This window comes from Hippoglossus stenolepis, chromosome 8 (assembly GCF_022539355.2).
Source record: "Hippoglossus stenolepis isolate QCI-W04-F060 chromosome 8, HSTE1.2, whole genome shotgun sequence".
NCBI classification, from domain to species: Eukaryota; Metazoa; Chordata; class Actinopteri; order Pleuronectiformes; family Pleuronectidae; genus Hippoglossus; species Hippoglossus stenolepis.
Window position 1 is genome coordinate 5,215,399 of NC_061490.1, and position 27,561 is coordinate 5,242,959.

Sequence of the window (27,561 nt, forward strand, 5' to 3'; positions counted from 1 at the left end):
GCAGGGTTCATGATTAGTTTCTACATCCATCACAGCAAACTGTACAACTTTCTTAGACCTAAATGTGTTTTTGTTTCACAGATTAGTTGAATGCTTACTTGAAATGTAAAATAAATATTTCCAGTTCGTTTCCATGACAGGAAAAGCTCTCTCTAAATTTCCAGTATGAGTGGGAACCCCAGCAATGATATTCTGACTTAGTTTCAGAAGTTCAGACTTCAAATAACCTGGATCCAACAGTCAACTCTTCAGCATATTGTATTCAGTCTTCAGGAAATGTCACTTAATTGGTTTTATCAGTCTCTCTAGAGACAAAAGTCATCACACCGCTTCGTTCACACTTAATTTGAAAGGGGTTAGAATTGGTGGAATGGGCACAATGATAAAATCAGTCATTATAGCAGCTGTTAAATCAGTAGTACATGTTGTATTAGGACTTTCAGTTTGTCAAGCTCAATTTCAATTATCATTGCTTTTTAAGTCAAACCACACCATGCCCTGAAAAACAGGAATAGAAAGTAAACAGGACACTTTCAAATACAAATGTACTGTACACACTGTCGGGGACGAGTGTTTCAGGGTTTATGGCAAAGTTCACAATGTCATGTACGACATGATTATTCACAAGATACTCTGAATCCTGAGCCCACAAAAGACACAAAACAACATTAAGAGGAAAGCAGTTTAATTAAATATAAACGAGGTTACAAAGTTTTGGCTAAAGCACAAAAATATGTGCCAGTCGATTTCTATGAAAATAGAGCTAATGTTTGTATATTTACACATTTGATAAGGATGATGAGCATAACACATAAAAATGGTCACGCGGTTCCTGTTGAAAAGTTAATGGAAATCTTCTATCTCCTGGTCCATCTCCTGATAAAATAAAAAGACAAGAAAAGAACAACAGGTTAATGTCATAAATAATACATTTTATTAAAACTGAATAAAATGGCCAATATTCCATGTTTATGTTACATGTAGTTATCCTTCTCTTAGACAACACTGCAAGAATAAAATATGACATGTGAGTTGTTCAAGGACCCAACTATTGTTCTCACAAGCTTGACTTCCGGAGTGCCAAACCTCAGATTATTGGTTTGTACCTGTGCTTTTCCTCCTGCAACAACTCTAAGTATCTACAGTAAAACAAATCTTTATCAGTTCATCAGTGCAGTCCAGTACCAACCTGTATTAGTGCTGTTTTGTTGAAGTCTCGTCTGTGTCTGTAAATGCTCTGGCAGAGCAGAGCGTAGAGTTTCTCCAGCTTGTAAACCTCAAAGCTGTCAGTCTTGGTCACTACTCTCTCCAACAGCTCCTGAAGAAAGGAGGAAGACAGGCAACAGAGAGAGTCATGACATGCACAAGACATTTTAGCTGGAAAATTTGATAAAGCCCTTTTGAGACATGAAATGTGAAAGGCAAATGTCTAGAGGAGGATTCGGGGCCCAGGTAGAGCATGCAGGAGGCAGGACATGGCGTACAAATTCCGCCTACAGATCACATGTTTTTGTTTACAGCGCATCAACACCGGCATCAACCCTTCACGCCAAATGCTCTTGAATCTTATCTTTTCAAGTTGACATTTTTTACATGTTTGGCAACTCTTTTTCACTGAGATATTTAGTATCGCATCAGTTTTAATGTCAGAAGCGTCATCAACACTCCCACTCGCTATGAAGTTTCTGGAAATGTTCCTCACATGGGCTCACACATATTTTCTGGACAGAAATTGTCTGGAACAACTGACTTGGACATGTGTGTTCTCATACTCAGAATGAATTAATGTCCAATCGACAGTGCATGTCTGAAAGCAGCTAATGTGAGACAATAGCATATAAAAGATTGCAAAATAAGGGCCTTGACTTCAGTCACTAGTCTATTGGTGGCTTCTATATGAGAGGTGGATGGGTAACTATGATGCGAGCATGTGCAGACACCAGCAGTATCCCACACCTTTAATTTGTCTCTGTCCACCACAAGTAGTGGAACTTCCTTGTCCAGGATCTGCAGAGCTTTGTCCACGTCGATCATCTGCTGCTGCAGCACAGAGCTTTTTACAGACCGAGTCCTTCGCCTCACGCTCCGCTCTGAGACACAAAACACAAGGACACAAAGTATTTACAACACTGTTAAAGATGGCTATCGGTTCACATATTCACTTAAACCTCACAGCTGAAAAGAATTCAATACTTGGACTTTGTCATCTCTAGAAACATTGCACAAGTGATTTTCTTTAGCTTAACATTTAATGGGTTGTCATTCACGATTTCTCTGCACTTAAAAATCAAGAGCAGAACTCATTGGTAATAGCCAACCTGTGTGCGTGTCCTCCTCTCCTCTGACAGCTGCAGAGGCATCTGTGGTTGAGGTTTCCGTTGCTTCCACCCCCATTGGCTCAGCATGACTGTTCAGTGCAATCTCCTCTGCAGTCGCTACCTTATTACTCTCATCCCCCTTTTGTATGGTTTGACATTTCTCAGTCTCAGTTTCCTTTAGCTTTTGGTCTTGAGTTTCACCTCTCTCTGCTGTGATGGACTGTTTGTGATGATCTCCTCTCTCTGTCTCAGTGAGAAGGACATTCTTAGTGTTTGCTGAAAGGGTTTTGCTGTTCGCATCCCCTCCCTCTGTCAATGCTTTGTCATTTTCTTCTAATTCATCTGTTACAGCTTTGTCCACCTCTTCTTTTTCATCCCGCTTGTAGTGGTCATTTTCATTTTCAGACAGGATAACCCCATCTTCAGCAGGTCCACTCCTCCCCTCTTTTTCCTCCTTCTCCTGGCTTTCCTGTTCCATCATAGGCTCTGGGCTACCTTCCTTCTCAGCCTCCTCCTCATCGTCTCCATCCACCTCATCCTCATCAGACCCTAACTTTATGTCATCTCTGGACAGGTGAGGAGAGGAAAAAGACTTCCTCTTTACATATACGCCAGCGGACCAGCGACTCTTTCTTCTTTTCTTCCTCTGGGCTGGAGGTACAAAATGCGATACAGATTTATTTATATAGCTCTTTCGTGTAAATCATTTTTTGTGTTGTTATCTATGTAGTTTTTACCTGTGTTTTTAGGAGTTGTGAAAGCAGAGGAAGTTGTATAGGGGGTAACAGCAGCTGTGGCTCCAGCCGGATCTCTTTGTGGGGTCGTGTCTGTGATCTTGTCCTCAGCAGGAGACTTGGGCTGTTTGGGAAGGACGTGGTAAAAGGAGGGAGCAAACCGGGTGGTAGTCGGGCTACCTGTGGAAGTCAAAAAACAAAGGATGGTAGTTTTCCCCTACCACTTTGAAACGGTTCTGTCCATCTAATGAAACTGGAGGTCTGATTTAAGTGGATGCAACTGTGCAGTCTTAAAATAACTACTGCATTGTTCTTTAAAGGAGAAAATACTGAAAGAAGTATGAAAGCAGCATGAAATTACAAGCATAAACGTTGTGTAAAATATTCCATAAGGTTTTCAAAAAGTCAGTCCAAGAGTAACCAAAATTATCTACGCTGGTTATTGTTATAAAAAGTAGGCTCACACAGAATGTCACAGTTAAAAAAAGGCATCCCTGAGGCTAATCATGAGATGTTTGCTTTCGTATCTCACACACACACACACACACACACACACACACACACACACACACACACACACACACACACACAAAATTGACCTCTTGTGCTGCGTGATGCTTTGATTTCCTCACAAATCTTCTCAAAATCTTCATCCAGTTCATCTCTAATGATGGCATGGATAGTATCCTTCAGGGCACACGCTCTGTGGCGGATCTGACGGTCTGGAAGCCAAACACACACACGCACAGACACACAAAGGTTGAGTTTAATGTTTCTTTCATAATCCAAGGCTAGATTTGACAAAACAGAACTGAACAGTTACATAATGTAATCATTTGATTTTAATTTTAGCACCTCATATCTCTGCATCAGTTTGGTATATAAAGAATATGCATGTATTGTATAGTGTGTGTACCTGAGGGGTCCCTGTCAGGGTTGTATTCGAGTGCATTCTGCCAGATAAGATCCACATCTTGCAGGAACTCCTTCACTGCCCCATACCGATGGAGATCGATCTTAGAGAGAACTGTTGAAAGGTCCATAGGCTCCTTGATCACCTCGGCGTAATCTGGAACCTGAAACAAAAAGATGACGTGTATATAATAATAATAGTTATGAGCAAAAAGTATCAGTTACTCACTGAGCTGCTTATACGCCATGAATTTTTTTGAAGATGCTCCACCCAAAAACCCCCCACCAAAAATCAAGGAATCAAACACTTTATAGAAACTTTTTGAACTCACACATAACACATAAACCACAACTTCTATGTAAGTGAGCTTCATACTGTATCAGGCATTATTAGAGAGTTCATTAGGAAGAAAACGAAATAGAATAAAATAGCTACCTCCTCTAAATCAACAGGCTTTGTAAAAGCCTTAAAACGTTTATCCTGGGACAGTCGGTTGGTGACATCACGGAGGAAGAGGCGGAGCTCCCTGAGGGTGTCTTCCTCTTGTTCCTCCAATTTTTGGGTCTCCTCTTCCGTTAGCTGACGTGGAGGAGGAGGAGGGGCAACAGGGAGCACCTCCAAAGCACGGAGCACTGAGGAGAGAAGAGGGTTAAAATATAAAAATCTTAAATCTCACACACGTCACACACCCTGAAAAAAAGTCATGATTTTGAATCAATATTTCATCAACACATAACACTATGCCCTGAATTTTTTGGGGCTGTGACCCTCTCTCTTGCTCCAAAGAAAAGGGTTATATACTTGTCCATTCGATACATTTATAGAGTTTTCACACTTATATTTGTTCCCAGAAACTGACCAAATATTTTAATGGGTAATACCATTACACAAAATGCCTGAAAAAAATAAAATAAACTACTGTACATTACTATTGTAGAATTCAACTAATAGGGTTTTCCTTAAAATTGTATCAAGTACATTTATCTAGACCAAGGAGGTTATGTTTTCTGTATCTTATGTTACTATAATGCAGAATTATGCAAAAACTACTCAACAGAAGTTATCACAACTTGTAACTGTGGGGTATGGGCCATGGAAGAAGCTATTAACTTTTGGAGTGGATTTGATTAAGGGGGTGGAACCAGGATTTTTTATCCACTTACTTTGCACAGTCTGGGACTACAGCTAAATTTAAAAGATATTCACAGATTCAGACTTTCCATGACAATAACAAGCAATAAAAGCATTGTTATAAGACAAGTGAAGCCTCCTTCCAATCTAATGTCGCGTTCCATTACATCTTGGAGCTCGGCACTCCGAATGATGTCACACCCAAATAATCCAAGTTGATAGCTTTCCGATTGCACAGGAACAATGTTGACGTTAGCCAGCCAGCCTTTTTTAGCAAAACCATTTCATAACGTATTATGTGGCATTTCACGCATACTAACACCGTAGTAACGAGTTCACAGACAGCAATTGGACACTAAAATGAATACGACAAGTTTCATGACAGAAGTGCTCATAAACAGTAAAACGGCAACTTCCATTACTGATGAACAAACAGATACTGTAAAGTGATTCAATAGGTTCACTCCTGTATAGTGCAGCGTCACCAAAGTCACTTCACACATTAAGTCTTGTTCAGACTACAACTTATTAATTATTTATCTTATTGGTTTGTTTTTGTTTACATTTTTTTGTGAATTCTTAAAAATTACTGATTTTTTCCATTAATTGATCCTGATGGAATGATATTTGTTTGTTCTTAACACATATGAACCCTGAGTTTAGAAAAGGACCAAAGTCCATGTCTACTGCGTACTGCACAAAGCTAACTTAGATTTGTACTTTGTTATCAAACTTCTTTATTTCTCACCAGCCTTCTTTTTTGAGGCAGGGGCCTTGGCAGCCTGGTTTAGGATCAGGTCCTCAAAGAAGTTTCTTCTTTCTCTGCTGGTGGGGACCTGGACTTGGAAAACCTCTCCGTACTCCACCCGAAACAACTCCTGTACCTGAGGCAAGAAGAGTGAGACATGAGGAAGACATTCTTATAGAGGAATGTATGTAAATCCTTTTTAAATTCAAGAAATTCTGATGCATTGATATGTTGTTTTTGGAGCTAGTCAACATTGTATGGCTCATCTTTCGATACCTCCATACTGAGTTGGTCGTATCGCAGGTTGCAGGTGGCCATCAGCAGTATAGGAGAGAAAGCAGGTATCGAGCTAAGCAGGCTGAGGAATGTGGCTTTTAAGGCAGGACCCACTGTTTCCCACCACTGTCCGATATGAGGGATGTACAGGATACTGGGAGAGGTCCTCTTGGCTTCAACAAAAATCTGCAGAACATGTAAAAGAAAGAACAGTGGCCGGAACAAAATATGTGGATCAGTATGAAAAGGATGATGAAGGCTAAACAGATAAATCAACAGTATGACGAGGAGAGGAAGATAGGAAATTGTCCAATAACATTCAACCATAGACTGTATAAAGATGGACGACATGACAGCTCCCAAAAAGGGTGGCTGAAGTATAGATCATAAACCCCACCTCCTTCATGTTAGTGGATAGGACATGGACCAAATTGCAAAGTCAAAGTACTAATGTATGTTCAAGTGCTAGTTTTTCCATTACTTTGGTTTTAAACTACACAGAACGATCACTACTGCGCAGACCCTGGCTCCATATGATGTCAAGATGGAAGCACTCGTATCAAAGATATTTTGGCTTCATATCTGGATATTGGGAGGTAGTGGAATCACATCATCTATCTTTCTATACAGTCTATGGGTTAAGATAAGGTCAAAACAAGCAATCATTAAATTAGTTTGAGCAACCATTTTGATCATTAATAACGGTTTAAGTCATTTCAAGCAGAAACCTAAATAAAATAAAAAGTGAGGATTTCTTTGCTGTTTTATGACTGCTTATCAGAATAAGCAATTTCAACACATCACTTAGGGCTTTAGTAACGTGGGAGGTGGGGCCATGGACTACAGTCTCTATGGCAGCCATTTTGGCCAGTGAGGTCCACTTTAAAGAACAAACTGAATTTGACAAGGCTGCAGGACCTCTGGTCTGCATCAGTGAAAGGGATGATTTTATGTATTTTACGTCAATATAAATGTAACTGATCCAACACAAAGACATCCCACGAATTCTTATGTTACTTGTTATCTACTTGAATATCTCATTTACCTGAGCACAGGTCTCTTCTGGTGCTGTTGCACTGGCTCCAAACAGCACGGCTATGTCCAGGGTGTACACTGTGAATTTCTCCAGAGCATGCAGGACAGCAGGACCCAGGTGGGAGCTCTGACCTGAGCCTGGTCTGCCCTCCAACAGCAGCCTGGGACGGTAGGATGTCGGCTGGCTGAGCACACTCCTGCACAACCAGGGAGGACAGCGACAGATAGGTGAAGTGGTGGGGATGTTTAGATTCATTTTCATTAAACTTTTTTCAAGGGCTCATTCAGACTACATCTACACCGTAAGCTTTAGTGTTCAATCCGGAATTTTTTCGCGATATTTCATTTAGCTGTTCACATTATTTTTTAAATGTGGCCTATTTCAGACTCCATGTGAACTGGTCATGCTCCTAATATGACCGGCATGCAGAGAACAACAAGATGCAACACGCAGCACGCTGTGTACGGAAGTTAACAAGAAGAAAAAGGTAATTAACATAGAGGGCACAGATGTGAGCATTTACGGTTTGATTATTGGGTTTTTGTGCAGTGGAAGCAGGCGAATGAGCAGATGAGTTGGAGAATAATAAAGAGATGGACTGAAAGTGTAATTATGGATTTTTGTGGAGTAACTGCTGCTACTTCTGTACAGAGGTGTGTATGGATACGAAGCTGGAGCCAGGAGTAGGGGGATTGTGACGTGAATGGCTTCAATGAAACATATTTCATCCAAATCTAGTCCTTCAATTGTAAAGGGCTACTTTCAACTACATCTGTCAGTGCCTCTCCACAAGACCCACCCGCCCATTGGCATGCGTATAATCTTGAGGAATGTCAATCTAGTGACGTAAGAGTTGCATTGAATTCTCTTTCGGGTCACGTGGCTGTTCAGATTGAGGTTGCATTTAAAAAAAAATCTGATCTGTATCTGATTTTGAACCAAATATGAAAGTGGACCAAATCTAAATTTGAAAAGATCAAATTCCATTTGATTTGTGCCGTTAACACTGTCATTAAACAATCTGATCTGGGCTACTTGGGCCCACTGTGTGAACGTAGTCTTAGTTGCATAAATGATCTTCAAAAATAGTTGGTTTACTGGGACAATAGATGCCCTACAGCACAAAGTTAAGATCAATGAACAAAAAGAAGAAGAAGTCTAACCTTCATGCTACAGTTTTCACAAACGGATTATCATCACAGAGTTTCACACTACCTGTTGAGGTTGAGGAGTCCCTTCACAGCAGGCGTTTTGCGTGGAGTGTGCGAGGTGAAGCAGACCTCCTCATCCTCACTGAACATCAGGTCATCCTCAGACACACCACAGGCCACATCTGGAAATTAATGCACAAGCACAAACACACTCTGCAGCAGTTAATCCAAATGGCTGACCGATGCTGCAATAGAAGTTGGCAAATGAACAGTCAATCTAGTCATTCCCTGCAATTCCCTATGGACACAGGAAATGATTTTGTTAAATTAAATTAAATAATGCAGGACCATGTACAGAACTGCTGAGGGCCAGAATAAATGAATCCCAAACAGAGTAAGAGAAGAAAATGCAGAACTGTACCTTGTCCTCTCTTCCTCTTTAAGCCCTTCTCAGCATGCGGGAACACTCTGCTGACCATGTGGAGAATGTTCTGCAGGGGGGCCTTCAGCAGAGGAAGGATGGCAGGAATCAGGGATTTGGCTGGTGATACCACCGCCCTAAAAAAAACAATTGAAAAAAAAAAAAACAATGTGCATCATATTCACTTAACATCCATCAGCAGGAACTAGGCCTCAGGGCTGACAGAAGACTTTTATTCTAAGCAATAATATACACTACCTCTGGGCAGCTGGCACCATCTTAGACATGGCGGACATAAAGTCTTTGTTTGTGATGGCAATGGAGTTGACATCAAGAACAAGTTTCTGTGACGAGGAGTAGATTTGTGGGTAGCAACGCCGCAGCGCACAAAGGGCAGCCTCTGAACACACTGCCTTAATGTCTGCTCCACAATAACCTGCCAATAAAGACAAACAGCTTGTTGGTAATGGACACTAAAACTATCAGAGAATTTAATCTGTACAAAACTTTGTGCAAGTTTATCCTGTAGAGGTTCATGGATGGAGTTGAGTTATGGGCTTTGTCTGATGCAGCAAGATGCGTAACTCTGGGCTTTTGGGAGCCGCTATGCAAACATACCAACACATTTATCAGCCAATTCCTCCAGAAAAGTGTCAGAGGGCGGAGGGGTCCACTGTCTGGTGTGGATCTTCAGAATGTCCTTTCTAGCCTGCCATTGAAAATACAATTTCATGAACATTTTCAGTCCAGATCTAATACTGTACAACCTGAAGAACGTCTACTCCCTTGCACTCAGAGTTACTGCTACGTACATTTCACACAGCTCTGAGATAAGACAAGATACAACAAGACTTACGAGATCCTTAAGACCCTAAAGATGTTTACATTTAAAAAAGTTTCTACACATACAGAAAAACTGCCTAGTCTCTGCCAAGTAATAGCCCCCTAAAAACAGACGTCCCGGAAGTGGCCGCAGGAGATTGTTGTTTACATGATCATATTCAAATCGATCTAAAATAAAAACCATCATAGTTAGAACATTCATTCTTTTTACAACAGAATGTCATGGCCTTTGTCTTCTACCTCATGTGGTGGCACCAGAAAGGGGTGGGAGAGGAGCAGAGAAAGAAGGGCATGTCTCAAAACCTAAAAAATGTACATAGTTTAAATAAGCTATGGAGTGTTATGGAATATAATGTCCATGATTCTGTTTGGAAATCTTTTCGATCAATATGTTTAGCAAAATGTGTTGTAAAAACGTGAGATGTTTATAATTTATAGGACAAATTCAGTACTTATATCCTTTATTACGGTGTATTGACTTGCATAACATTTTAGCTGAGGCTGTGCAGAGTTTAGAGATATGAAGCATGTGAAAATAGATCACAGTAAGAAAAAATACCAATGTAGGCACTGGTGGACCAATTTGAATCATTAAAGTGCATCTCGAGTTTCTCACCTCTCTGTCAGGCAGGCCGAAGAGGAACTCTCTGTCAAAGCGTCCTGGTCTTCTCAGAGCTGGGTCGATGGAGTCCAGTCTGTTTGTGGCTCCTATCACAACAATCTCTCCTCTAGCATCTAATCCATCCATAAGAGCCAGGAGGGTCGACACGATGGAGCTAAAGAGAAAAGACTAAGATTATCAACTGATCTTCTGAGGTGATAATGTTTGTGATGTTGACATAGTCATTACTGTACCCAACATACACATAGTCATTACAACAGCAGCATTGTCATCTTCCAGAAAAGCATCACAGAATCTCTGAAAAAGTACTGAACTACCACAATCTAAATTCAAACTGTTGTAGCCAATCTAAACGATTTCCTTTTAAAAAAAATATTATTATCTGCTCCGCCACCGATCAGTCACGTGTGTGAGAGACATGCATCTGTATGTATCACTTCTTTGGTTTCAGTTCTGAGTGAGGTGCATTATATTACTGATGCTGCCTCCTGGTAGTTTCAAATTGCCTGTGAAAAACTTTACTCATCACACATGGACAGGATGTAGTAAGGAGCACAGCTGACCTGTGGATCTGATCCTGACGGCTGGACCTGACTGGAGCCAAACCATCAATCTCATCGAAAAAGATGATGGCGGGACGCATTTGGTATGCCTAGAAACAATTCATCAGTCAAAGATTAACTTATTTTATGACCTGATACTTACAATGCACATGGATTAAATAAGCTTATTCTAATTTAAAAGTTAACTTTTTTTACAGTAAATGTTTTCTGATATTCTTTGTTGATAGTTTTCTCTTTTGCTAACAACAGAACAACAAACGGCCTCACTGAAAGTGTTTTTAATGCTGTACCTTGAGGATGAGTGGTTTACCTGGTCAAACAGCAGGCGTAGCTGTCTCTCAGATTCTCCCACCCACTTACTGAGGCAGTCAGCTCCTTTTCTCATGAAGAATGACACCTTTCTTTCCCCCTGACTGCACTCGTTGGCCAGCGCTCTGGCTACAAGGGTTTTCCCTGTGCCGGGGGGACCATAAAATAGACAGCCCCTAAACACAAAGGAAGACATGACAAACACCAATGATGGGTCTTTCCTTAAGATTTCATTGGCATGAAAACCAAACTGAAGCCTGAGGCAGCAGCACACTGAGGACAGCACATGTACATACTGTATACACTGTATTTTACATACTGTATATACAAGCAACCATGTCACTTTCAAACATTCAAACAGGCAGTTTACCTGGGTGGCTGTATCTTGAACCTCTCAAAGACTTCTGGGTAGAGGAGAGGGAAGACCACCATCTCCTTCAGTGACGAGATGTGTCTACTCAAGCCCCCAATGCTGCCAAAGCCCACCTGAGCCACAAACACTGATATTTTAATATATTTTTCTCAAATTCTCTTTGGTAAAACATCTGATAAAAGTGGAGTAATCTTACAGTCTATCTTTTTAAAGGTGAAATATCTCTGTTTCTTGTTCAAATTACAGTGCCTCTTCAAAAATATGGGTAAAGGGTAAGGGTAAACTCATGTTTGGATTGATAATGTGTATGGTTATGTTTTTTTTTTTTTTAATCAGACTGCTTTGACCATAAATTCTTTGTCTCCATCTTTACATCCATCTTACCGTCCTGTCTATGCACATGGGGTCCACATCAGCAAGGCTGGCTCCAATCTTCATCCTGTCCTTCTGGATTCCCAGCAGGTCTTCCTTCACAAGGTTCATTGGTAAACATCTGCATGGAAAACAAAGGAAACATCAATATTACTTAACTTATAAATCACTGACATCATTATCTGTAAATATTACTGTGGGAAGTTATTATTACTTGACAGGATGATGGGCTGTGACAACATGCAAAACAACACATTTTTAAAGACAATTTTGTGAGCTTGTCCTATCTAATCCCCGTTACACTTTATGAACTGAATGATACATAAATGGTCTCAACTTAGTAAACTTGTTTTTGTGCCATATGATAGCTGCTGCTGCTGCAGCTGCTTCTCTCACCTGTTGACTGGCCGGCTCCTGTTCTTACTCCTTCGTCTCTGGAATTTCTCATCATCTGAAGATGAGGACGTAGAGTCGCTACTGTGGATGGCATGTCTCCTTCTGCAAGGCCAAAAACAAAGGGATACAACAATGGCAGCAGTACTGCATGTCACTCTCTGCAACAACAACTGTTGAGTAACAACTAAAATGAACAACACCATTACCAGTCACCAATCAGACAATATTCATATACACAAACACACTGTGGATAGAATAGTGATATACATGGATTTAGAAAAAGATTATTCAAAGCAGAAGTATCTGATTATGATCTGCAATAACAGAAAGGTGAATCATCTAGTTCAAATGAAACAATCTCCATGCATGACACTGACCAACACACCACCAGAACAACATACAACATTACACAATTCACTTTAAAGGCCAAGTGACAATTCAATTACACAAAATGTTTTAGGCTGTACATATGCTAAGGCAGGCAAATAGAAACTCAGTGAATATTTCTTTGTTTGAAGAATACTTAAAAAGTATAGTTTGGATAATTTGATTCGCTGTCTCAGTATTTCAAGTGTATTCCCACCCAAATGTGCCACAAGTACACACGACCATAGTGCATTGACAGACAAGATCCCAAAGAAGAACTACAGAATAAACACTGACAAAGTCAAGTAGTGAGGGTCTTACCTCTCAGAACTACTCCTGAGGTTCGGAGGAATCATAAATAAAAGGGGGAAAACAGAGGAATTTCTGAATGGATTTTATACTTGAGGTAATGACCCATCCCTGTAGGTGTGAATTACTGACCTAACTTATTTTTGTGCCACTGTCTGAATGAGTAAGTGAATAATATGATGTAATAGCTTTTGCATGGTGAAGATGAGACTTATTCAAAGGCTGTATCTTACAGAAAAGGCTTTGATGAAGCTGAGAGAGGAAAGTAAAAACATATCTGTTCCATGGTTATTACAAACGTTTGTTCTCAGTTGACTCAGTCGTGAACTAGTATTTGTAATATAAAGAAATTTCTGAATGATGTTGGGTGTGATGTTTTTTTGGCTACTGTGTGGAGGAAGAAAAACCTGAATATGAGTATATGGTGAAACTGTACCCGCTACCCCCTCTTTGAGCAGCATCACAACCTCAAAACCACTGGTGATTCAAAATGAAGACAACTATTCTTTTTGTCAACGGGGGGCTTTAAACAACTGCTTAATCTTTAAAAATTTCTTGTATATAAAAACATAGTTACATTATCAACTATGTAAAATGTTCATCTTAAAAGTAACTAAGGCTGTGAAATAAAAATATATATATGGCATATAAAGGTTTGTCATACCAGTGCAACCAATGAACTGAGCTGTCATACTAACCGGCTGGTTCTTCTTCTGTTGTAGGGGCTCCTGGGGGCCGTGGAAGAGAATCTGAACCTGCATCTGGTAGGGGACGAGTGGTCTTTGTAGTACAAGCTGCGCTTCCTGGGCTCTCTGGGTTCTAACAAAAAAAGGTAACAAATGTCATTTAACTGTGTCAAATGTTGAAGCCAAACCGAATCCGATAAATTGTCTTTAAAAGGAGATTGTGCAGTGTAAACAAATGAAAACTTTACCAGCACATGCTAATAGCCCAAAAAAATGTAAACCCCATCCTTTAACATTAAAATATTTTCTTGAAATGTATTTCAGGTAACTCAGTTCACATTTCAACAATATCAACCAATAAAGTCAACAATAGTTTTGAGCAGAAGCAGTACCATCCTGTGGGGCCTGATAGCGAACCACAGTCTTTCGCTGTCTGAAGTCGTAGCGCCTCTGGTTATCTTCTTCCTCATCCTCGCCATCTTCGTCATCATCTTCTTCCTCCTCATCATCAACTTCTCTATCTTGCTCCCCCTCTTTATCATGATCCTCCTTGTCCCCTCCTGTGAATTAGAAAAATAATAATAAACTACTGCTGCCGTCTGAATAATCTACACTCAAAATTTAAGGTACTTTTTAAAAAACATTTTCACATCCACAGAATAAATATACATACACCGGTGGATTGGATGTGGGGTAAGGCCCGCAGTTCAGGTCGGCGTTAAGTATTGTGGTCGGCCAGTGGTGGAGACAAAAATTATCTGCTATACGCATGCGCATGACTTCAGAACATCACCTTTTACATTTTTTTCACGCTACATCTTTGTTTTTTGCTGGTGGATAACGCAAAGATATATGTCCAGATCCTGCGGTGTGCCGCTGGCGCTTCACACTACTTTCTCCAGCCCAAAACAGTATTCTCCTCAGCAGCATTTACTACTAGCTTGATTTTCTATTAGCATAGCAGGCGAGCTGTGTTTATTTTTAGCCGGCTTGCTAGCTTCTCGCTCTCATCATGGATGTGTGGGCACTGACTGCTGGTGTTGTGCCGAGTTCTGCCTTCCCCAAAAGAAATGCATGCACCTCGCAGCACGAGCAGCTATAACTCAATCATATAAAGCCTGAGCTAATGGCTGCCATGTAATGCATGTCCAGCTATTTCAGCATCATTGACCTGACATTTATACAGTCGGGTCAAACGTCTAAAAGAAGCAATTCTGTTTATCGATCTCTAGAAATAAAGCTGCATTGTGAAAGTATTATTTGGCATTCGTGTATATGATTGATTGCTGGGATTTGCATCCTCTTCTTTTCTCAGACTAAATGAGTGTTTGCTGATGAAATTATCAATAAGTCAAAACAGCCCAAAATATTAGTTGGTAATAGAGATGACTTCAAATACCTGGCGAACAGTCTGCTGGACACCAGAAAACAGGTGTTCATCTCCGGCCCATTCTTGGCCACTAGTTTTGGTGACGTCAAGTTCAGTCGCCTAAGGCAGTTCCACATCTGGCTCAAATGTTACTGCAGGACCAGAGACCTATGCAGACAATTTCACTGCTTTCCACAACAGAACTGACCTTTTTCAACATGAACGCCTCCCACAAACCACGCAGGATCTAGTCTTCTATCCAATGACTGTGACTGTTGAGTGCTATGTTGTATGTCTAAATGGTTCGTGGATTTGTGATGCATTTGTTGTATGATTTAATGCATTATATTACACCTTTATCTGTTTCTATATATATTTATGTATTTTGTTTTAATGTATGCTGTCAATGTGAAGCACATCGAGTTTCTTCGAATGAAATGTGCTTTATAAATAAAATTGCCATTGCCACTGGATAACCCATACAACTGGACTCAGACCTGTATGCTTCTATTCCCCAGTTATGCACCTGAAGTGGTTACTAAACCTAATACAGCTCACCTTGGTTCTCCTCCTCAGGGTCTTTGCTCTCCACATTCGTCCTTAGAGACCTTCGCATCTGGCCCCGAGTGTAAACGCCAAGCTGCAAAGAGGAAATGATTATTAAATCACTGCTTTCATTTTTTTTCTTTGTCAAAATGAAAATACAAAAAATGAAAACATATTTCCAGATTTTTACCTCATCTTTAGTGTCTCTATCTCTGCTCTTCAGTCTCCGTCTCATCTTCTTCATGTCGTCCATCTTCTGGAGGACAGCTTCAGCAGTGCTGAGGTTAAATCATAGAAAAAGCTCATTAAATTGTACCAAAGTATATCATGAAACTAAGTCTTTAGCTCCCATTGCAAGCGCAACAATCAAGCAAATTCAACCATAAAAATATAACTTGCCTCACATTTCTTTTGGAAAAGCTGCTGTGAAATCCAGCATTGAAAAATTGCCGAATTTGATGACATTTTTTTTTCTGAACTCACTTGGTGATGAGCCGATCGTAGAGCACTGACTGGTTGCGGGAATCCAGTTTGTATCTGGTAATTCGGGAGCTACGTCGCACTGAGCGATCCTCCTCCTCTTCCTCCTCCACTTCTCTGCTTTGTAGGTTAAAGCGGCTCCTCTTGGGAGTGGACGACCCTTCTACCTCATCTGGAACATCTTATGGATCAACAAAAGCACCAACCTGTTAGTATAGTGTACACTGTTGGACACTAATTTCTTAATAATCCAAATGCTCTGAAGATGAACACTGTAGAGAACCGCACCTGCTTGCTGCTTTCCGCTGGATGCGTTTCCTTCTCTCTGAAGCCTGGAAGATTTTCTGAAGATGGAGAGAACAAATGAAATCATTAATTTTATTGTATTATTAAATGAGCAAAACTTTTTCCAAAAAGATACAATAACCAGTTATCATGGGAAAACTACAGAAACATAACATAATTATTCTTGAGATAATGAAATAAATAATTTGTAATCTCAAGATAATGGCATGAAAGATACAATTGAGAGTACAGCTGTACAGCTGTTCAGCTTGTACAGCTTGATATTCTTGGCTCTGTACATCCGCATTGGCCAAGAGTCATTTTGGTGCAACCACTTTTCCACATGTAAAACCTAAACCACAGGAAGAGGGAAGTTGGCTATGTAGTGACACTAATAATTAAATGGTGGTCAAGGTGAGAGGCACTGTATTACCTGGTGCTATCCTTTTCTTCAGTCACAGGAGAGCTGGTCTTTGGCTCCATGTCAGCATAGGAGACCTCTTGCTTCATTCTCTGTCCTCTGGTCCTTGGAGAGAGATGGACACCACTTCCCTCATCCTGCCTCATATCAGTGTGTCCCTGGAACAGTCACATTACAGGATTATCACAGGACAAATGTACACAGTGTCTGTTTTCAAGAATTAAAGTTAATCATGGAGCAGCATAAAAAATATTAGCAGGTGTATCAGACACACTTTTACAAATAAGTTGCAACTATGACCCTCTAACTACCAGAGAAAGCTGAAGCAAACTGTGTGTGTAACAATTACACAGCAGTAAGAGGTGTAACAGAGTCCATGTAAAGTTGTAAAATCTAATATTACAATTATACAAAATCTGTGTAAAAAGTTATAATCTGACACGTATAGGCCTCCATAGTCAGTATGTGGAACGTTTGAAACTTTCTGTATCCCTACATCCAATTTTAGGGGACCCCTCATTATAAAGGGTGTGTCCTGCTTCATCTCTGCCCTTTGTTGCTCTTATACTCCATGGGAGAGGTACGTGCAATTTTGGCCGTACAAATCTCCATAATTTAGCCTCTCTGTTATTACATTTATAAGTTTACTTGCTAGTTTAAAGCTATTGTGTCGTATGCAAACCTATTTCTGTCGTTTCACTACTATTGGGGTTCCACACAGTTGACGGGATGATTTTGTTATTTGGTTCTTTTGGTAAGAATAAAAGGAGATCACCTCCAAAAGACATTTAACACATACATGTCAAACATTAATTTGTATATGTGGGTGATCCATAAATAATGCATTTGTTCCTCTATCTATGATAAAGAAATAATGAACTTTTCATATGACTGCCTCTGCTGGGTGGCAGTGAATGTCCCATGACCAGATACAGGCAAACAGGACAAGATCATAGTGCTTGTGAGTCACTGTGCGCCCTATGGGTGCTGCTGCTGCTGACCCCTCTCTCAGAAGCAGAACAATTCTTCAGATGTAAAGTAGAGAGTTTACTTTGTGTCAAGCAACATCTAAAAACTTACAACAGATCAATATCAAGCATGTATTGACTAAATAAGGCCCGTTTTTAAAATTGAGGACAGCTTGTTTTATAAAGTATTGGATACATAATGCACATGTGGATATAATATTATTTCCAGTGATTAAGTAAAAGAAGAATTTGTCTAAGTTTAATGAATGACTGAAATGGTGGGGGGAATTAAAGAATGTATATATTTCTTTTCAGTCTCTGACCAAACACATCAGCACCTTACTGAACACTCCTGACATCTGGGACACTTACAAAACATAGTCTGTTAACATTTAGTGCTGCTGTGTGCAAAGACACATATCATTGGACATAACATTGACATGAAGATAATTTGAACTGAAGAGATTTAAATGGTCGTTAAGTATAAATCGACAAATGTCCGACAGACATGGGACTTTCTGTAAACTGCCAGACAACAGGTGCCCGGTCTGATCATGTCAGTAGAGCCAGTGACAAGCTGTCAGTGTAGCTAGCTAGCTTAGCACGCTAGCAAAGCTAGCTTAGCAAAGTTAGGTGGATAACTGATCCAGCTCACACATGGTGGTCTGGTTAACTGAGCAGATGTCTGGCTGAGTATCCTCACATTCACAGTGCTGTCGTCGTGGCCGGTGAAGCCTCCATCCAGAGCCCGGGAGGAGCGGGTCACCCGGGCGGACTTTTTGTGCGACGCGGGAATCAGCGACAGAAAGTCGCCGCTTGTATCCAACTCCATCGACCTCCTCTTCGGAGTTGTCGCCGGCTCAGCCCCGACGCCCCCGCTGCTGCTGCGTAGTATCACCATCTTGCCCACAACCCGATCATATACCAGCACAAACCACGGATAGTCCGCCGCTGCTCAGCCTGATAATGTGCGGCGCTTACTGGACCTTCCACATAGCACAGTGACCGCCAGCTGACACACACACACAAACATGTGCGCGCACATACACACACACACACATTGGATCCTCACTAAACCCTTGATTTCTGGCGCCACAAACGTCATCGGAAGTTAAGAGGTAAGCGGCCAAAGCTGCCGCCGGGAAAAATAGATCCCTTAGAAAAATTGTAAATTAAATCAAATAGTGAAGAGTATTTTATCTTCATCTCATCGATGATGCAACACATTCTTTAACGCTTATTTTTCCTTGACCGCACCGGTCATGGAGTAAGTTTAAATGTAACATAAGCGGAGCGATACGTTCACAATTTGAAAAGGTTTCCCGGTTTGTTAGAGCGCGCTCCGCTCCAATCTGCGCACCAGCGCGCGCTAAATATGTACACACACTGGTGTATGGAGACGTCATAGATAAACTGTGTTTATAGATATATAACTTATATATTATTTTAAGTTTATAAACAGTCTTTAAGTGTCCATACATACATGGACTGTATATAAAGATTTTTTATAAACTTAACTTATATATTATTTTAACTTTATAGACAGTCTATTACATCTCTCTACATACATGGACAGTATGTAGATTTCTTATAATTTAACATATTTTAACTTTATATAGTGTTTGATGTGTCCATACATACATGTATACGAAGAACAACTTAGAGTAAATTATAAGTTATAAGATCTTGATATACATTTGTAGCCTCATCAATGCCACCGCCAATAGTTATAGGTGCATTAGGAACTTTGTTTTCATTAAGTTTTATCAGATAAAAGTTGGTATACTGTTTTCTCCTTGCATAAAAACTATTACATTTATTCAAGATATAGATAGTATTACTCTTACAATTGTATTACCACTAAAATCCGTCTGCACACTCCGATAATTCCATGAACAATGCTACTCAGACAGTAGTTGTGGATGTGGAAAGGGGCTGAAACAAATTTTTAAGTCCATCTTATACTTTGAGGCTCCATATGTTTGTTCTGGCTGTATATTAGGATAACACACATTTAATTATAGCCTGGCTCTGAGCTGCCATCTCCAAGCAAAATAATGTAAAACAGAGTCAAAATAAACTAATTGTTTTATTTGAATGGGACAGATTACAGAAGAGAAAATACAAACTCTAGAATTGTTTCTAGCCTGAAAAAAAAGTACAATGTGTAAAACTGCTGTACAGGCAACCAGATCCTGACAGTAAATTCTCACAATATTCCATTGTATCCTCCCTTCTTGTTCTCTTTTGTTTATTCTCCTACAGCGTGTTGAGGTACAGATGAAATTCAGGTGGGTAATGATCAGGGACACGTCAATGTCCATGATCAATCACCCCCCCAGACAGATGTAATAGTTCTAATAGGCATTAGTCTTGTTAGCATTTCAGTTTTTTTTGCCAGGTCATTTGTCACACTTGGTAACGCTGAAAAGCAGTTCCACTTTGCACAAATACTTAATGCAACAGTATTCAATTTGTAAAGCGATGGTATTGCTGTAGCAACAGAATCGAGAAAGAAGAAAAGTGAAGGATTCAACAGTAGACTTGAGACTTCACTCAGACCCCACATTCCTTTCTGTAAGCACAGCAGCCAACTGTCTCATTTCACATTTCACAAAGCCAATTAGTTATGAGACAACATCTGCCATCTCGCAGCCAATGAGTCTGGTTAATGCGCTTGTGAGTGGTAGCCAAGTCAGCTGCACACACACACAAAAGCCATCTCTTTAGGTAAATAGCTCTGGACAAGTCTGATTCTATCATCTCACATTAATAATCCTGAATATAGTCAAGGTATGAAAATATGAATAACCGTGGTTTGTGTCATGAGACTGTTGGCTACTCTGCTGCTGTGTCTTTGTCTTGAAATGTGGCCAGCGAGCCCCCGCACCAGGCAGGACCTGATCATGCGATGGCAGCCAGGTAGTCTTTCACCTCTGCTGGGGTGAGTCTTTTGAAGCCGGCCTCGTTGCAGATCCCCACCTCAATGTTCTCCTCTGTCATCTGACCCTCAAAACTCTCCTGTAACACAGAGATAGAGCAGTGTCAATGACTGAGAATAATAGTGGAGAGAAACAGTGTATAAGTAAGAGAATCCAACCAAACTGGGTATTTTTTTTAAATGAATAAACAACATACCTTCAATGTCAAGATGGCTGTGTGGATGGCATCTTCCAGTTCCAGATCATTGTTATACCTGGAGATGGAAAACAAAGTGGTCATCTACCAGTCTGTGTCGTGTGTATCAAACCCAGCACATATGATCATAATCCATATATGTACTTGTAACACGATTTGCATGATTAAAAAATAAATTTATAATTGTAGACGCATACCTTTTCTCAAGGAATGTTTTTCCGTTAACGTAGTTCTTTCCCATGGCTGTGGCTTTCCATGCAAAATATGCACCCTGCCAATCAAGAAGAAAAAACTCTTTAGGCCATTAAGTATGTTATCATCTGAAGTACAGAGAATTAAAAATAATATAATCTTCACATTAAAATCACTGCAGACTGAGGTTACATCCCACATTAGTACATTCTAATTTAAAATTGCATCACTGTTGCTATGTACACGCCTATCGTCAACACTACTTGGGAGCACTGCTAGACCCATTTTATTTGGAAACTCTGGAGCTACAAAGTAATATGGACGTGCAAAAACCCACATTGACTTCCTGGTTCTTGTGAGTCAGGACTCAACTGCCAGCAATGACAACATAAACACTTAGTCTCAGTAACAATTCCATCTCACTGTCATTTCAAGATAAGAAATCCCTTCTCTTACTTTCCACCATTCTCGTTTCGCGTTCATATCAGGTAATTCTCCAAGTAAGCAACCCAGTGCAGAATAGGAAATCTACTTCCTGTTTACACTGCCTAACACATGCCTTGTGTACGTGAATTGTGTTAGTATGGATAACTGATAGGGATTACTGATGGGGAGCTAAAACACTCATCTGGACAAAGATTAATTTAGCTTTAAAACCAAAATACATTAGTAGAATGGATGTAGCCTGAGGGTGAATGTGTAATTGCTGAGCACATTACAAACAGACAGGATCTGCATGTTATACACGGTATAACTAACAGGTTTGTGTGTCACCTCCTGGAAATTATCAGTTAACCCAAGACAAAATGAGCAGTTCATTCTTAAAAGCAATTCAGATATATTTTGATGTCAATTTCTTGAAAAATTACAGTTAAACTATTTGCTGTTAAGGGCACATTAACCGAGGACAAATATTGTTTTTTAACAAATATTAACTTGAGTATGAAAACAACTTACAGAGGGGTCTGACTGGAACAGGTAGGGGTGGTCTTCATCCCATCCAGCTATCAGCAATGATACGCCAAATGGACGCACACCACTGAAAAAAGACCACAAGGTAAATATTCTGACCGAATATATCTAACCTATAAATACAACAGTGACGTATCTGCATATTCGTGCATCTTAGTTAATACACACCCAGACTGTGTGTACTCCTGCATTACAGAGGCAACTCTCTGGACAAGCTGGCCTGTGGGAATTGGCTCCTGGTAAACCAGGAAGTACTGTTGTGCCAACTTCCGGGCTCGTCGCACTAGAACCCTGCAAAGAGAACACAACTCAATAAGCTTTTTGAATATGTGAGGTTAGGCAGTCAGAAAAACTAACTAACTTCATGTACAAAGCCAACAAAGGCCTGAACTGTGTTTTTGTTAATCTTCTACACACAATAAATGGTTATATTTTGTTCTTACAACCACTGCGCATGGAACTCACCAATGTCATAAGTTTGGGTGGGTACAAGACATATGGTTAGCTCTACTATGCCTATAATGAATCTGTAGTATAGCATGGGATGCATGGCTGCAGCCGTACTCGCCACAGAGTTTGATTGTGTATATGTGAACAATCCATCAAAGGAGCCTGTTGTCAGTTTTCTCTGCCCCTGAACGTGATTTCTTGCTAAGAGCAGATGCTGGTTACAGTCACTTGCCAAGAGCTTCGGCCATTGCTGCATTTACCACACAAAAGGTCATAATATGCCATCTGAGCAGCACTAATGCTACAGTGGCTCTAGTTTTTTCTAGACAATAGAGGCTAGCCAGGATAGAAATAGCTGGTTAGCAAGCTAACTTCAGTAGAAGAAAAATAAACAGATAAAAATAGACATTAACCAAAAGTGAAAATTGGTGTTGCTTTCTACCGCTGGAGACAGCTGTGGGTGACTGTGGGAAGAATGAAGTTTGATACTGCACCTTTCCTGCTAGTAACTAATTTAACTAGTATCACTGGCTATGTAGCAACAAATGTAACTGGCATACAGCCTATTTAAGCTCAAGTCACTGAAGACAAAATTATCAGATAGATCACAGAAGAAACACATAATACCGCCAGTAGTACAAACTCATCACCACTGAGAAAATCTCACGATGGAGTACAAGCCATCAGTAGCTGTCTGGAGAGTGGAATATCAATTTTAATACTTTATGGTAATGTTTTGCCAATATTTGTACAATGGACAATTTGTTGAAGTGCTTAAACATGCAAAACCTGGGAAAAGACTAGGAATAGTTTTGTTGTAGCTGCTAGTGAACAATGTCAGTTTTTTTTCTCCATGTTTTTCTGTATTGAAATTTAGAAGCTGATGGACATCACATAGAAAGACACTTGTCTGAAATTAGAAAACAAAGACAATCTGTTTGAGAGTACCCACCTGTAGTCAGGCCCCATGCCACTGTAGACCATGCCTATGTGCTTAGTGATGGGCTCCACTTTATGGACACTCTGCTCATCATACAGAATGGACTTCTGTTTCTTCTCTGTTGCCAGGACAACTCCATTGGAAGCTGAAATTCAATGAGAATACCACAGTTAATGTCAGCACAAATCCAAACTAGTGGTAATAATTTTCTAACTTGTTTAAACTATGTAATTAAATGTAATGCAGCCCCTAAGGATGCTGTAACAGCTTTAGTTGCTGCTTCAGTGTGTCAGGATAACTCACTGACTTGTTCAGATACATGACAAGGCTTTAATTGTATGACAAAATGCTGTTGACATATAGGATTAACTATAGCGTTATATTACTTATAAGCATTTTGAGTTTTGTTTTTAAGGTTTAAAATTCCTTACTGGTAACCACTGCCACATTTAAGCTTATGTCACACTGCCATCTGCACCTGGCATTTAATCCAAGTCAAAAGAAATTCCTCCAAAGCAGTGACACTATGTCAGAAATCATTTACATCTAATTTCTGCATTAAAAAAACACCACAGTAATGAATGTTGCTGCAGATTGTCATCCTTTCTGCAAACAGTTTAATGTAACGTATGTGGTTTATTATCCAATATAATTACCACTGTATATCTACAGCATTTCCTGTATTTAATCAACAACCCGTCAAAAACCATCAAAGGCCAGAGATGCAGATTTGACCCAAAACCCAGTTTATTATGATCCATGATTTCCAGGAGTTCATACCTTTGATGCCAACTGAGGGAGCTCCGGCTGCTACAGCTGCCAGTGCATATTCAATCTGGACCAGTTTCCCCGAAGGGCTGCAGGAAGAAACACAGAGAAGGAAATTACGTTTATATGCTGCAGAGTGGAAGAGAAATTTAATGCAGATTCACCAACAACTTTATTCTGAAAACCCGGAATTAGCGTTAGCAATTTCCACAGGCGAAATTGAAAGCAAAAGCTAAAACAACTGACTCATGTGAGCTAAGTTAGCGCTAGCTAAACAGACACATGCCTCTAGCATGAAGCACCGAGCCGTTTCAGTCTGTTCGGTTATTGGCTCAAAAACAAAACATTTTCAAGGGTTTTAAATATCTACATCAGGGAGAATAAAGATAAGAGCGTTTCATTTAAAAACCTATTAGCCGCCATGCTAGCAGTTAGCCGATTCATTGCAATGACAGTGCATCAACCAGAGCGGCTCCCGAAACCCTCTCCCCAGATTGAAACAGAAATATGTGCATACATTTGATCAAACTGTTAAAGTGTAGTAATCACTACAGTTAACACTTTTGTGTCTTTTTTCATTTTATGATAATTTTAACAAAGTTTACCTAAATGTGGTGAGGGAGAAACTGTAGCCTCGTTCCGCCATCTTGTTCGTCTTCTACTTCTTCTTCTACTGTGAGTGAGCGGAGAGTTGTAAAGCTGCTTCAGTGTGTTTACCGCCACCTATAAAGACTGAGCACACAACACCTCCCGTTTTGTTATCATGAGCTGAAGCATTACGTCTGAAAACAAATAAAAATGACAGGTTTTACAAAAAGAAAAGCTTCTCATTGTAATTTTGTTCTTAGTCTTCTGAGATTGAAAATATATTTTTAGATCAAATAATTTTTTTAAATTATATTTCGTTTTCTTAATGGTTCATTATTATAATTTACATTATCACATCAATGCAACACAATTGGTGTTACGGTAAGAGATTAATCATAAATCAATGTTAGTTGTATGTCCACTATAAACTTTATGAGCTTGAATTGAAATAATACAAAAGAAATACACATAAATCAAATGTATTCTTACTACAACATTTGATAAAACATCTTTACATATATATAGTAATATTTCAATTGAAAGTCATGGAATAAACTTTTTTAAACGAAAAAATATCTATGGAACTGTAACTGATCAGAAAAATAACTGATAAGGAAAAACACGCATTTAGTTTAAACTATCTTGACAAGTAAGTTCATGGAGAACAGACTTGATTTGGTTTATGTTTTGTTATTTTGTTACTGGGAGGGCGTAATTTGATAGTTAACCAGTAGATGGTGGTGAATCACCAAAAGCCGTCTTCCGGGAAATCAAACAGAAGAAGAAGTATAGCGTGTTGTCGCCGCGTAGTGACGTCATCCGACTGAGTGACCGAGAGCTGTCTGACATGTTGAAAGAAGAAACGTGCTGGCAGATTTAAAGATGAATTTAGCGGCTTTAGTGAACAGCCTCAGATGCTCTTTGCTGCGCATCGAGTGCAGACTCCTGCAGGCGGCGGGATTAGACCCTCATCTGGGTGAGTTCACCGCCTGGAGCTCTGGACATTCACGTCAGCTAACGGATCAGTGACAAGAGAAGATGCATGTTTGTGTTTTTATTTCTCCTGTGTGCAGCTCCGGCTCTGGCAGTCAGTGGTCCCAGCTTCCTGCCTCAGCTCCAGCCTCAGGAGGAGCAGGAGCAGCCCTCTGCTCTGCAGGACAGCATCATGTGGATGGCAGTGCCCAAGAAGAGACGAACCATAGAGGTCAACCGCACCAGGAGGAGAGCTGACAGCAAACTCCTGAAAGTTAAGGTACACCGGATCAGGCTTGAGTTAGATCTCCTCAAAGAGGCTCCACCCACTAATAATTCAATTTGTTTAGAGTACAAACAGAAGGAACCCTACAGAGTATAATGATGTTCATAACAAAGTGCTTAGTGGGTGTACAGTATGTCCATGTACAGAGTATATACACTATTAGACACAAGTTTGAGAACACCCACATTTCAAGGTGTGATTTTACTAGTGTCTATTGAAATATCAGCAAGTCCAAGTCCCCTGAATAAACTTAAAGGGATAGTTCACTCAAAAATGAAACTTTACTCATTATCTACTCATCACTATGCCGATGCAGGGTTGGGTGGAGTGTTTGTGGCTCGTTTATATTTTACCTATATAGTATGTAAAGCACTTTAAGCTGTATTTCTTGTATGAAAGGTGCTATACAAATAAAGTTTATTATTATTTTACGTGTATATCACAGAATATATGTGGCAATTAAGATTATAACAAAAATTCAAACTAAGCGAAACCGTTGTGTTTAGGACCCCTGTTGTTAAATGTGACTGATGATGCACATTATTTCATTAGCACTTACATCATTTTGGAATAAAGGTATCAGTACACCTCTAATTTATCACAATAATCCACTCACTTTTACCTTTTGAGACTTAGTTTGTACAGAAGTTGTTCAAGAACTGCATTTATCAGTGTTAGGGACCAAGCAGCGAGACAATGAGGAAACAGGAGTCGTAAATGAAAGACCTGAGTTTTTATTTACTGTTGCCCTGACATATCTTGATCCACATCTTCACTCTCTTTCTTGCTCTTTCTCTCTCGCTATCTCTCTCAGACCAACATCGAGCCGTGCTCAGAGTGTGGCCACTTGAAGCAGAAACACATCCTGTGCGGCGTCTGTTACGCCAAGGTGTGCAAGGAGACCGGTCGGATTCGTCAACAGATCCAAGCAATGGAAGGAGGCCCGCTGAGGGCGCCGACAATGGAGTCGGTGGTGCTGTATGAGGGCGAGACACCAAGCCAGCAGGACAAAGACAAGAGGATAGTGGAGAGGGCCAGGAAGAGGCCGGCCTGGTTCAGCTAATGTCTTTTTTGATACAGTGAATGGCACATTTTGTCCTGGCTGTTATTCAGTAAATGAATAACTAATATAATTCATTAGAGGAGATACAGTTTTACTTCAATCTGTGACAATGCTTCATCATTAATGTGTTGGTGGAAAAAAAATCTAAGATTTGAGGTTCATACGACTACAGTTTTGGAGATTGTGCTGCAGGACATCATTGTTCCTTTTGTGTTATTGTTTGAATTGTTTGTCAGACTTGACGCCAGTCTGAGAGAAATTTACTGTATATTTGAATGTGTGATAATAAAGCCATTGTTTGACTAAAGTCATTTTATGTTTGTTCTTTCTGTATGTTTTAAATAATAAGTGAGGTCTAGTAACGGCTGCATTAGTGAAACTAGAATGACTCAGCAGAGCGCATACCTCAGTCAAGGTCCAAGAGTCCCCTTCATTTCAATCAGACTGCACCAAATTACACACACGCACAGAAATATAATTTTTTTCTTCAATATCCATAAATTATTTCCTGGGAAATAAGTAAAATTGTCAAAAAAAAACACCTACCTGTTAAGTG

General features: G+C 40.0%; 3 protein-coding genes and 1 non-coding gene across 5 annotated transcripts; 1 reads left to right on the top strand and 3 right to left on the bottom strand.

Moving 5' to 3' along the window:
- Positions 1-668: 668 nt before the first annotated feature.
- LOC118114105 (ATPase family AAA domain-containing protein 2) lies at positions 669-18,750 on the bottom strand. Of its 2 annotated transcripts, XM_035164347.2 has the most exons (30): positions 18,340-18,750; positions 16,681-16,826; positions 16,251-16,306; positions 15,966-16,143; positions 15,673-15,760; positions 15,495-15,576; positions 13,960-14,127; positions 13,580-13,700; positions 12,894-12,908; positions 12,207-12,308; positions 11,823-11,931; positions 11,436-11,551; positions 11,067-11,241; positions 10,757-10,845; positions 10,188-10,347; positions 9,347-9,437; positions 8,987-9,164; positions 8,729-8,865; positions 8,372-8,489; positions 7,166-7,352; positions 6,121-6,306; positions 5,845-5,980; positions 4,401-4,597; positions 3,969-4,128; positions 3,652-3,774; positions 3,056-3,232; positions 2,319-2,969; positions 1,957-2,090; positions 1,190-1,318; positions 669-876 (listed from the first exon to the last, which is right to left on the bottom strand). In XM_035164347.2, exons 1-30 carry the CDS (start codon positions 18,535-18,537, stop codon positions 844-846), a joined length of 4,440 nt encoding a protein of 1,479 aa, XP_035020238.2. In that variant the 5' UTR covers positions 18,538-18,750; the 3' UTR covers positions 669-843. The 2 variants fall into 2 exon arrangements, with proteins under 2 accessions (XP_035020238.2, XP_035020239.2); XM_035164348.2 differs by lacking the exon at positions 12,894-12,908 and having other exon boundaries at positions 18,340-18,749.
- On the bottom strand, positions 6,925-7,034 carry LOC118114408. The gene has a single exon (XR_004697446.1). It is a non-coding gene; the product is annotated as a small nucleolar RNA SNORA5 (small nucleolar RNA).
- A 962-nt stretch (positions 18,751-19,712) lies between the features above and the next one.
- psma2a (proteasome 20S subunit alpha 2a) lies at positions 19,713-24,841 on the bottom strand. Its single transcript, XM_035164263.1, has 8 exons — positions 24,702-24,841; positions 24,109-24,185; positions 23,341-23,473; positions 22,107-22,229; positions 21,924-22,005; positions 20,972-21,045; positions 20,775-20,832; positions 19,713-20,657 (listed from the first exon to the last, which is right to left on the bottom strand). Exons 1-8 carry the CDS (start codon positions 24,740-24,742, stop codon positions 20,541-20,543), a joined length of 705 nt encoding a protein of 234 aa, XP_035020154.1. The 5' UTR covers positions 24,743-24,841; the 3' UTR covers positions 19,713-20,540.
- A 632-nt stretch (positions 24,842-25,473) lies between these two features.
- Positions 25,474-27,312, top strand: mrpl32 (mitochondrial ribosomal protein L32). The gene is made up of 3 exons (XM_035164835.2): positions 25,474-25,660; positions 25,758-25,936; positions 26,757-27,312. Exons 1-3 carry the CDS (start codon positions 25,567-25,569, stop codon positions 27,003-27,005), a joined length of 522 nt encoding a protein of 173 aa, XP_035020726.1. The 5' UTR covers positions 25,474-25,566; the 3' UTR covers positions 27,006-27,312.
- Positions 27,313-27,561: the final 249 nt, after the last annotated feature.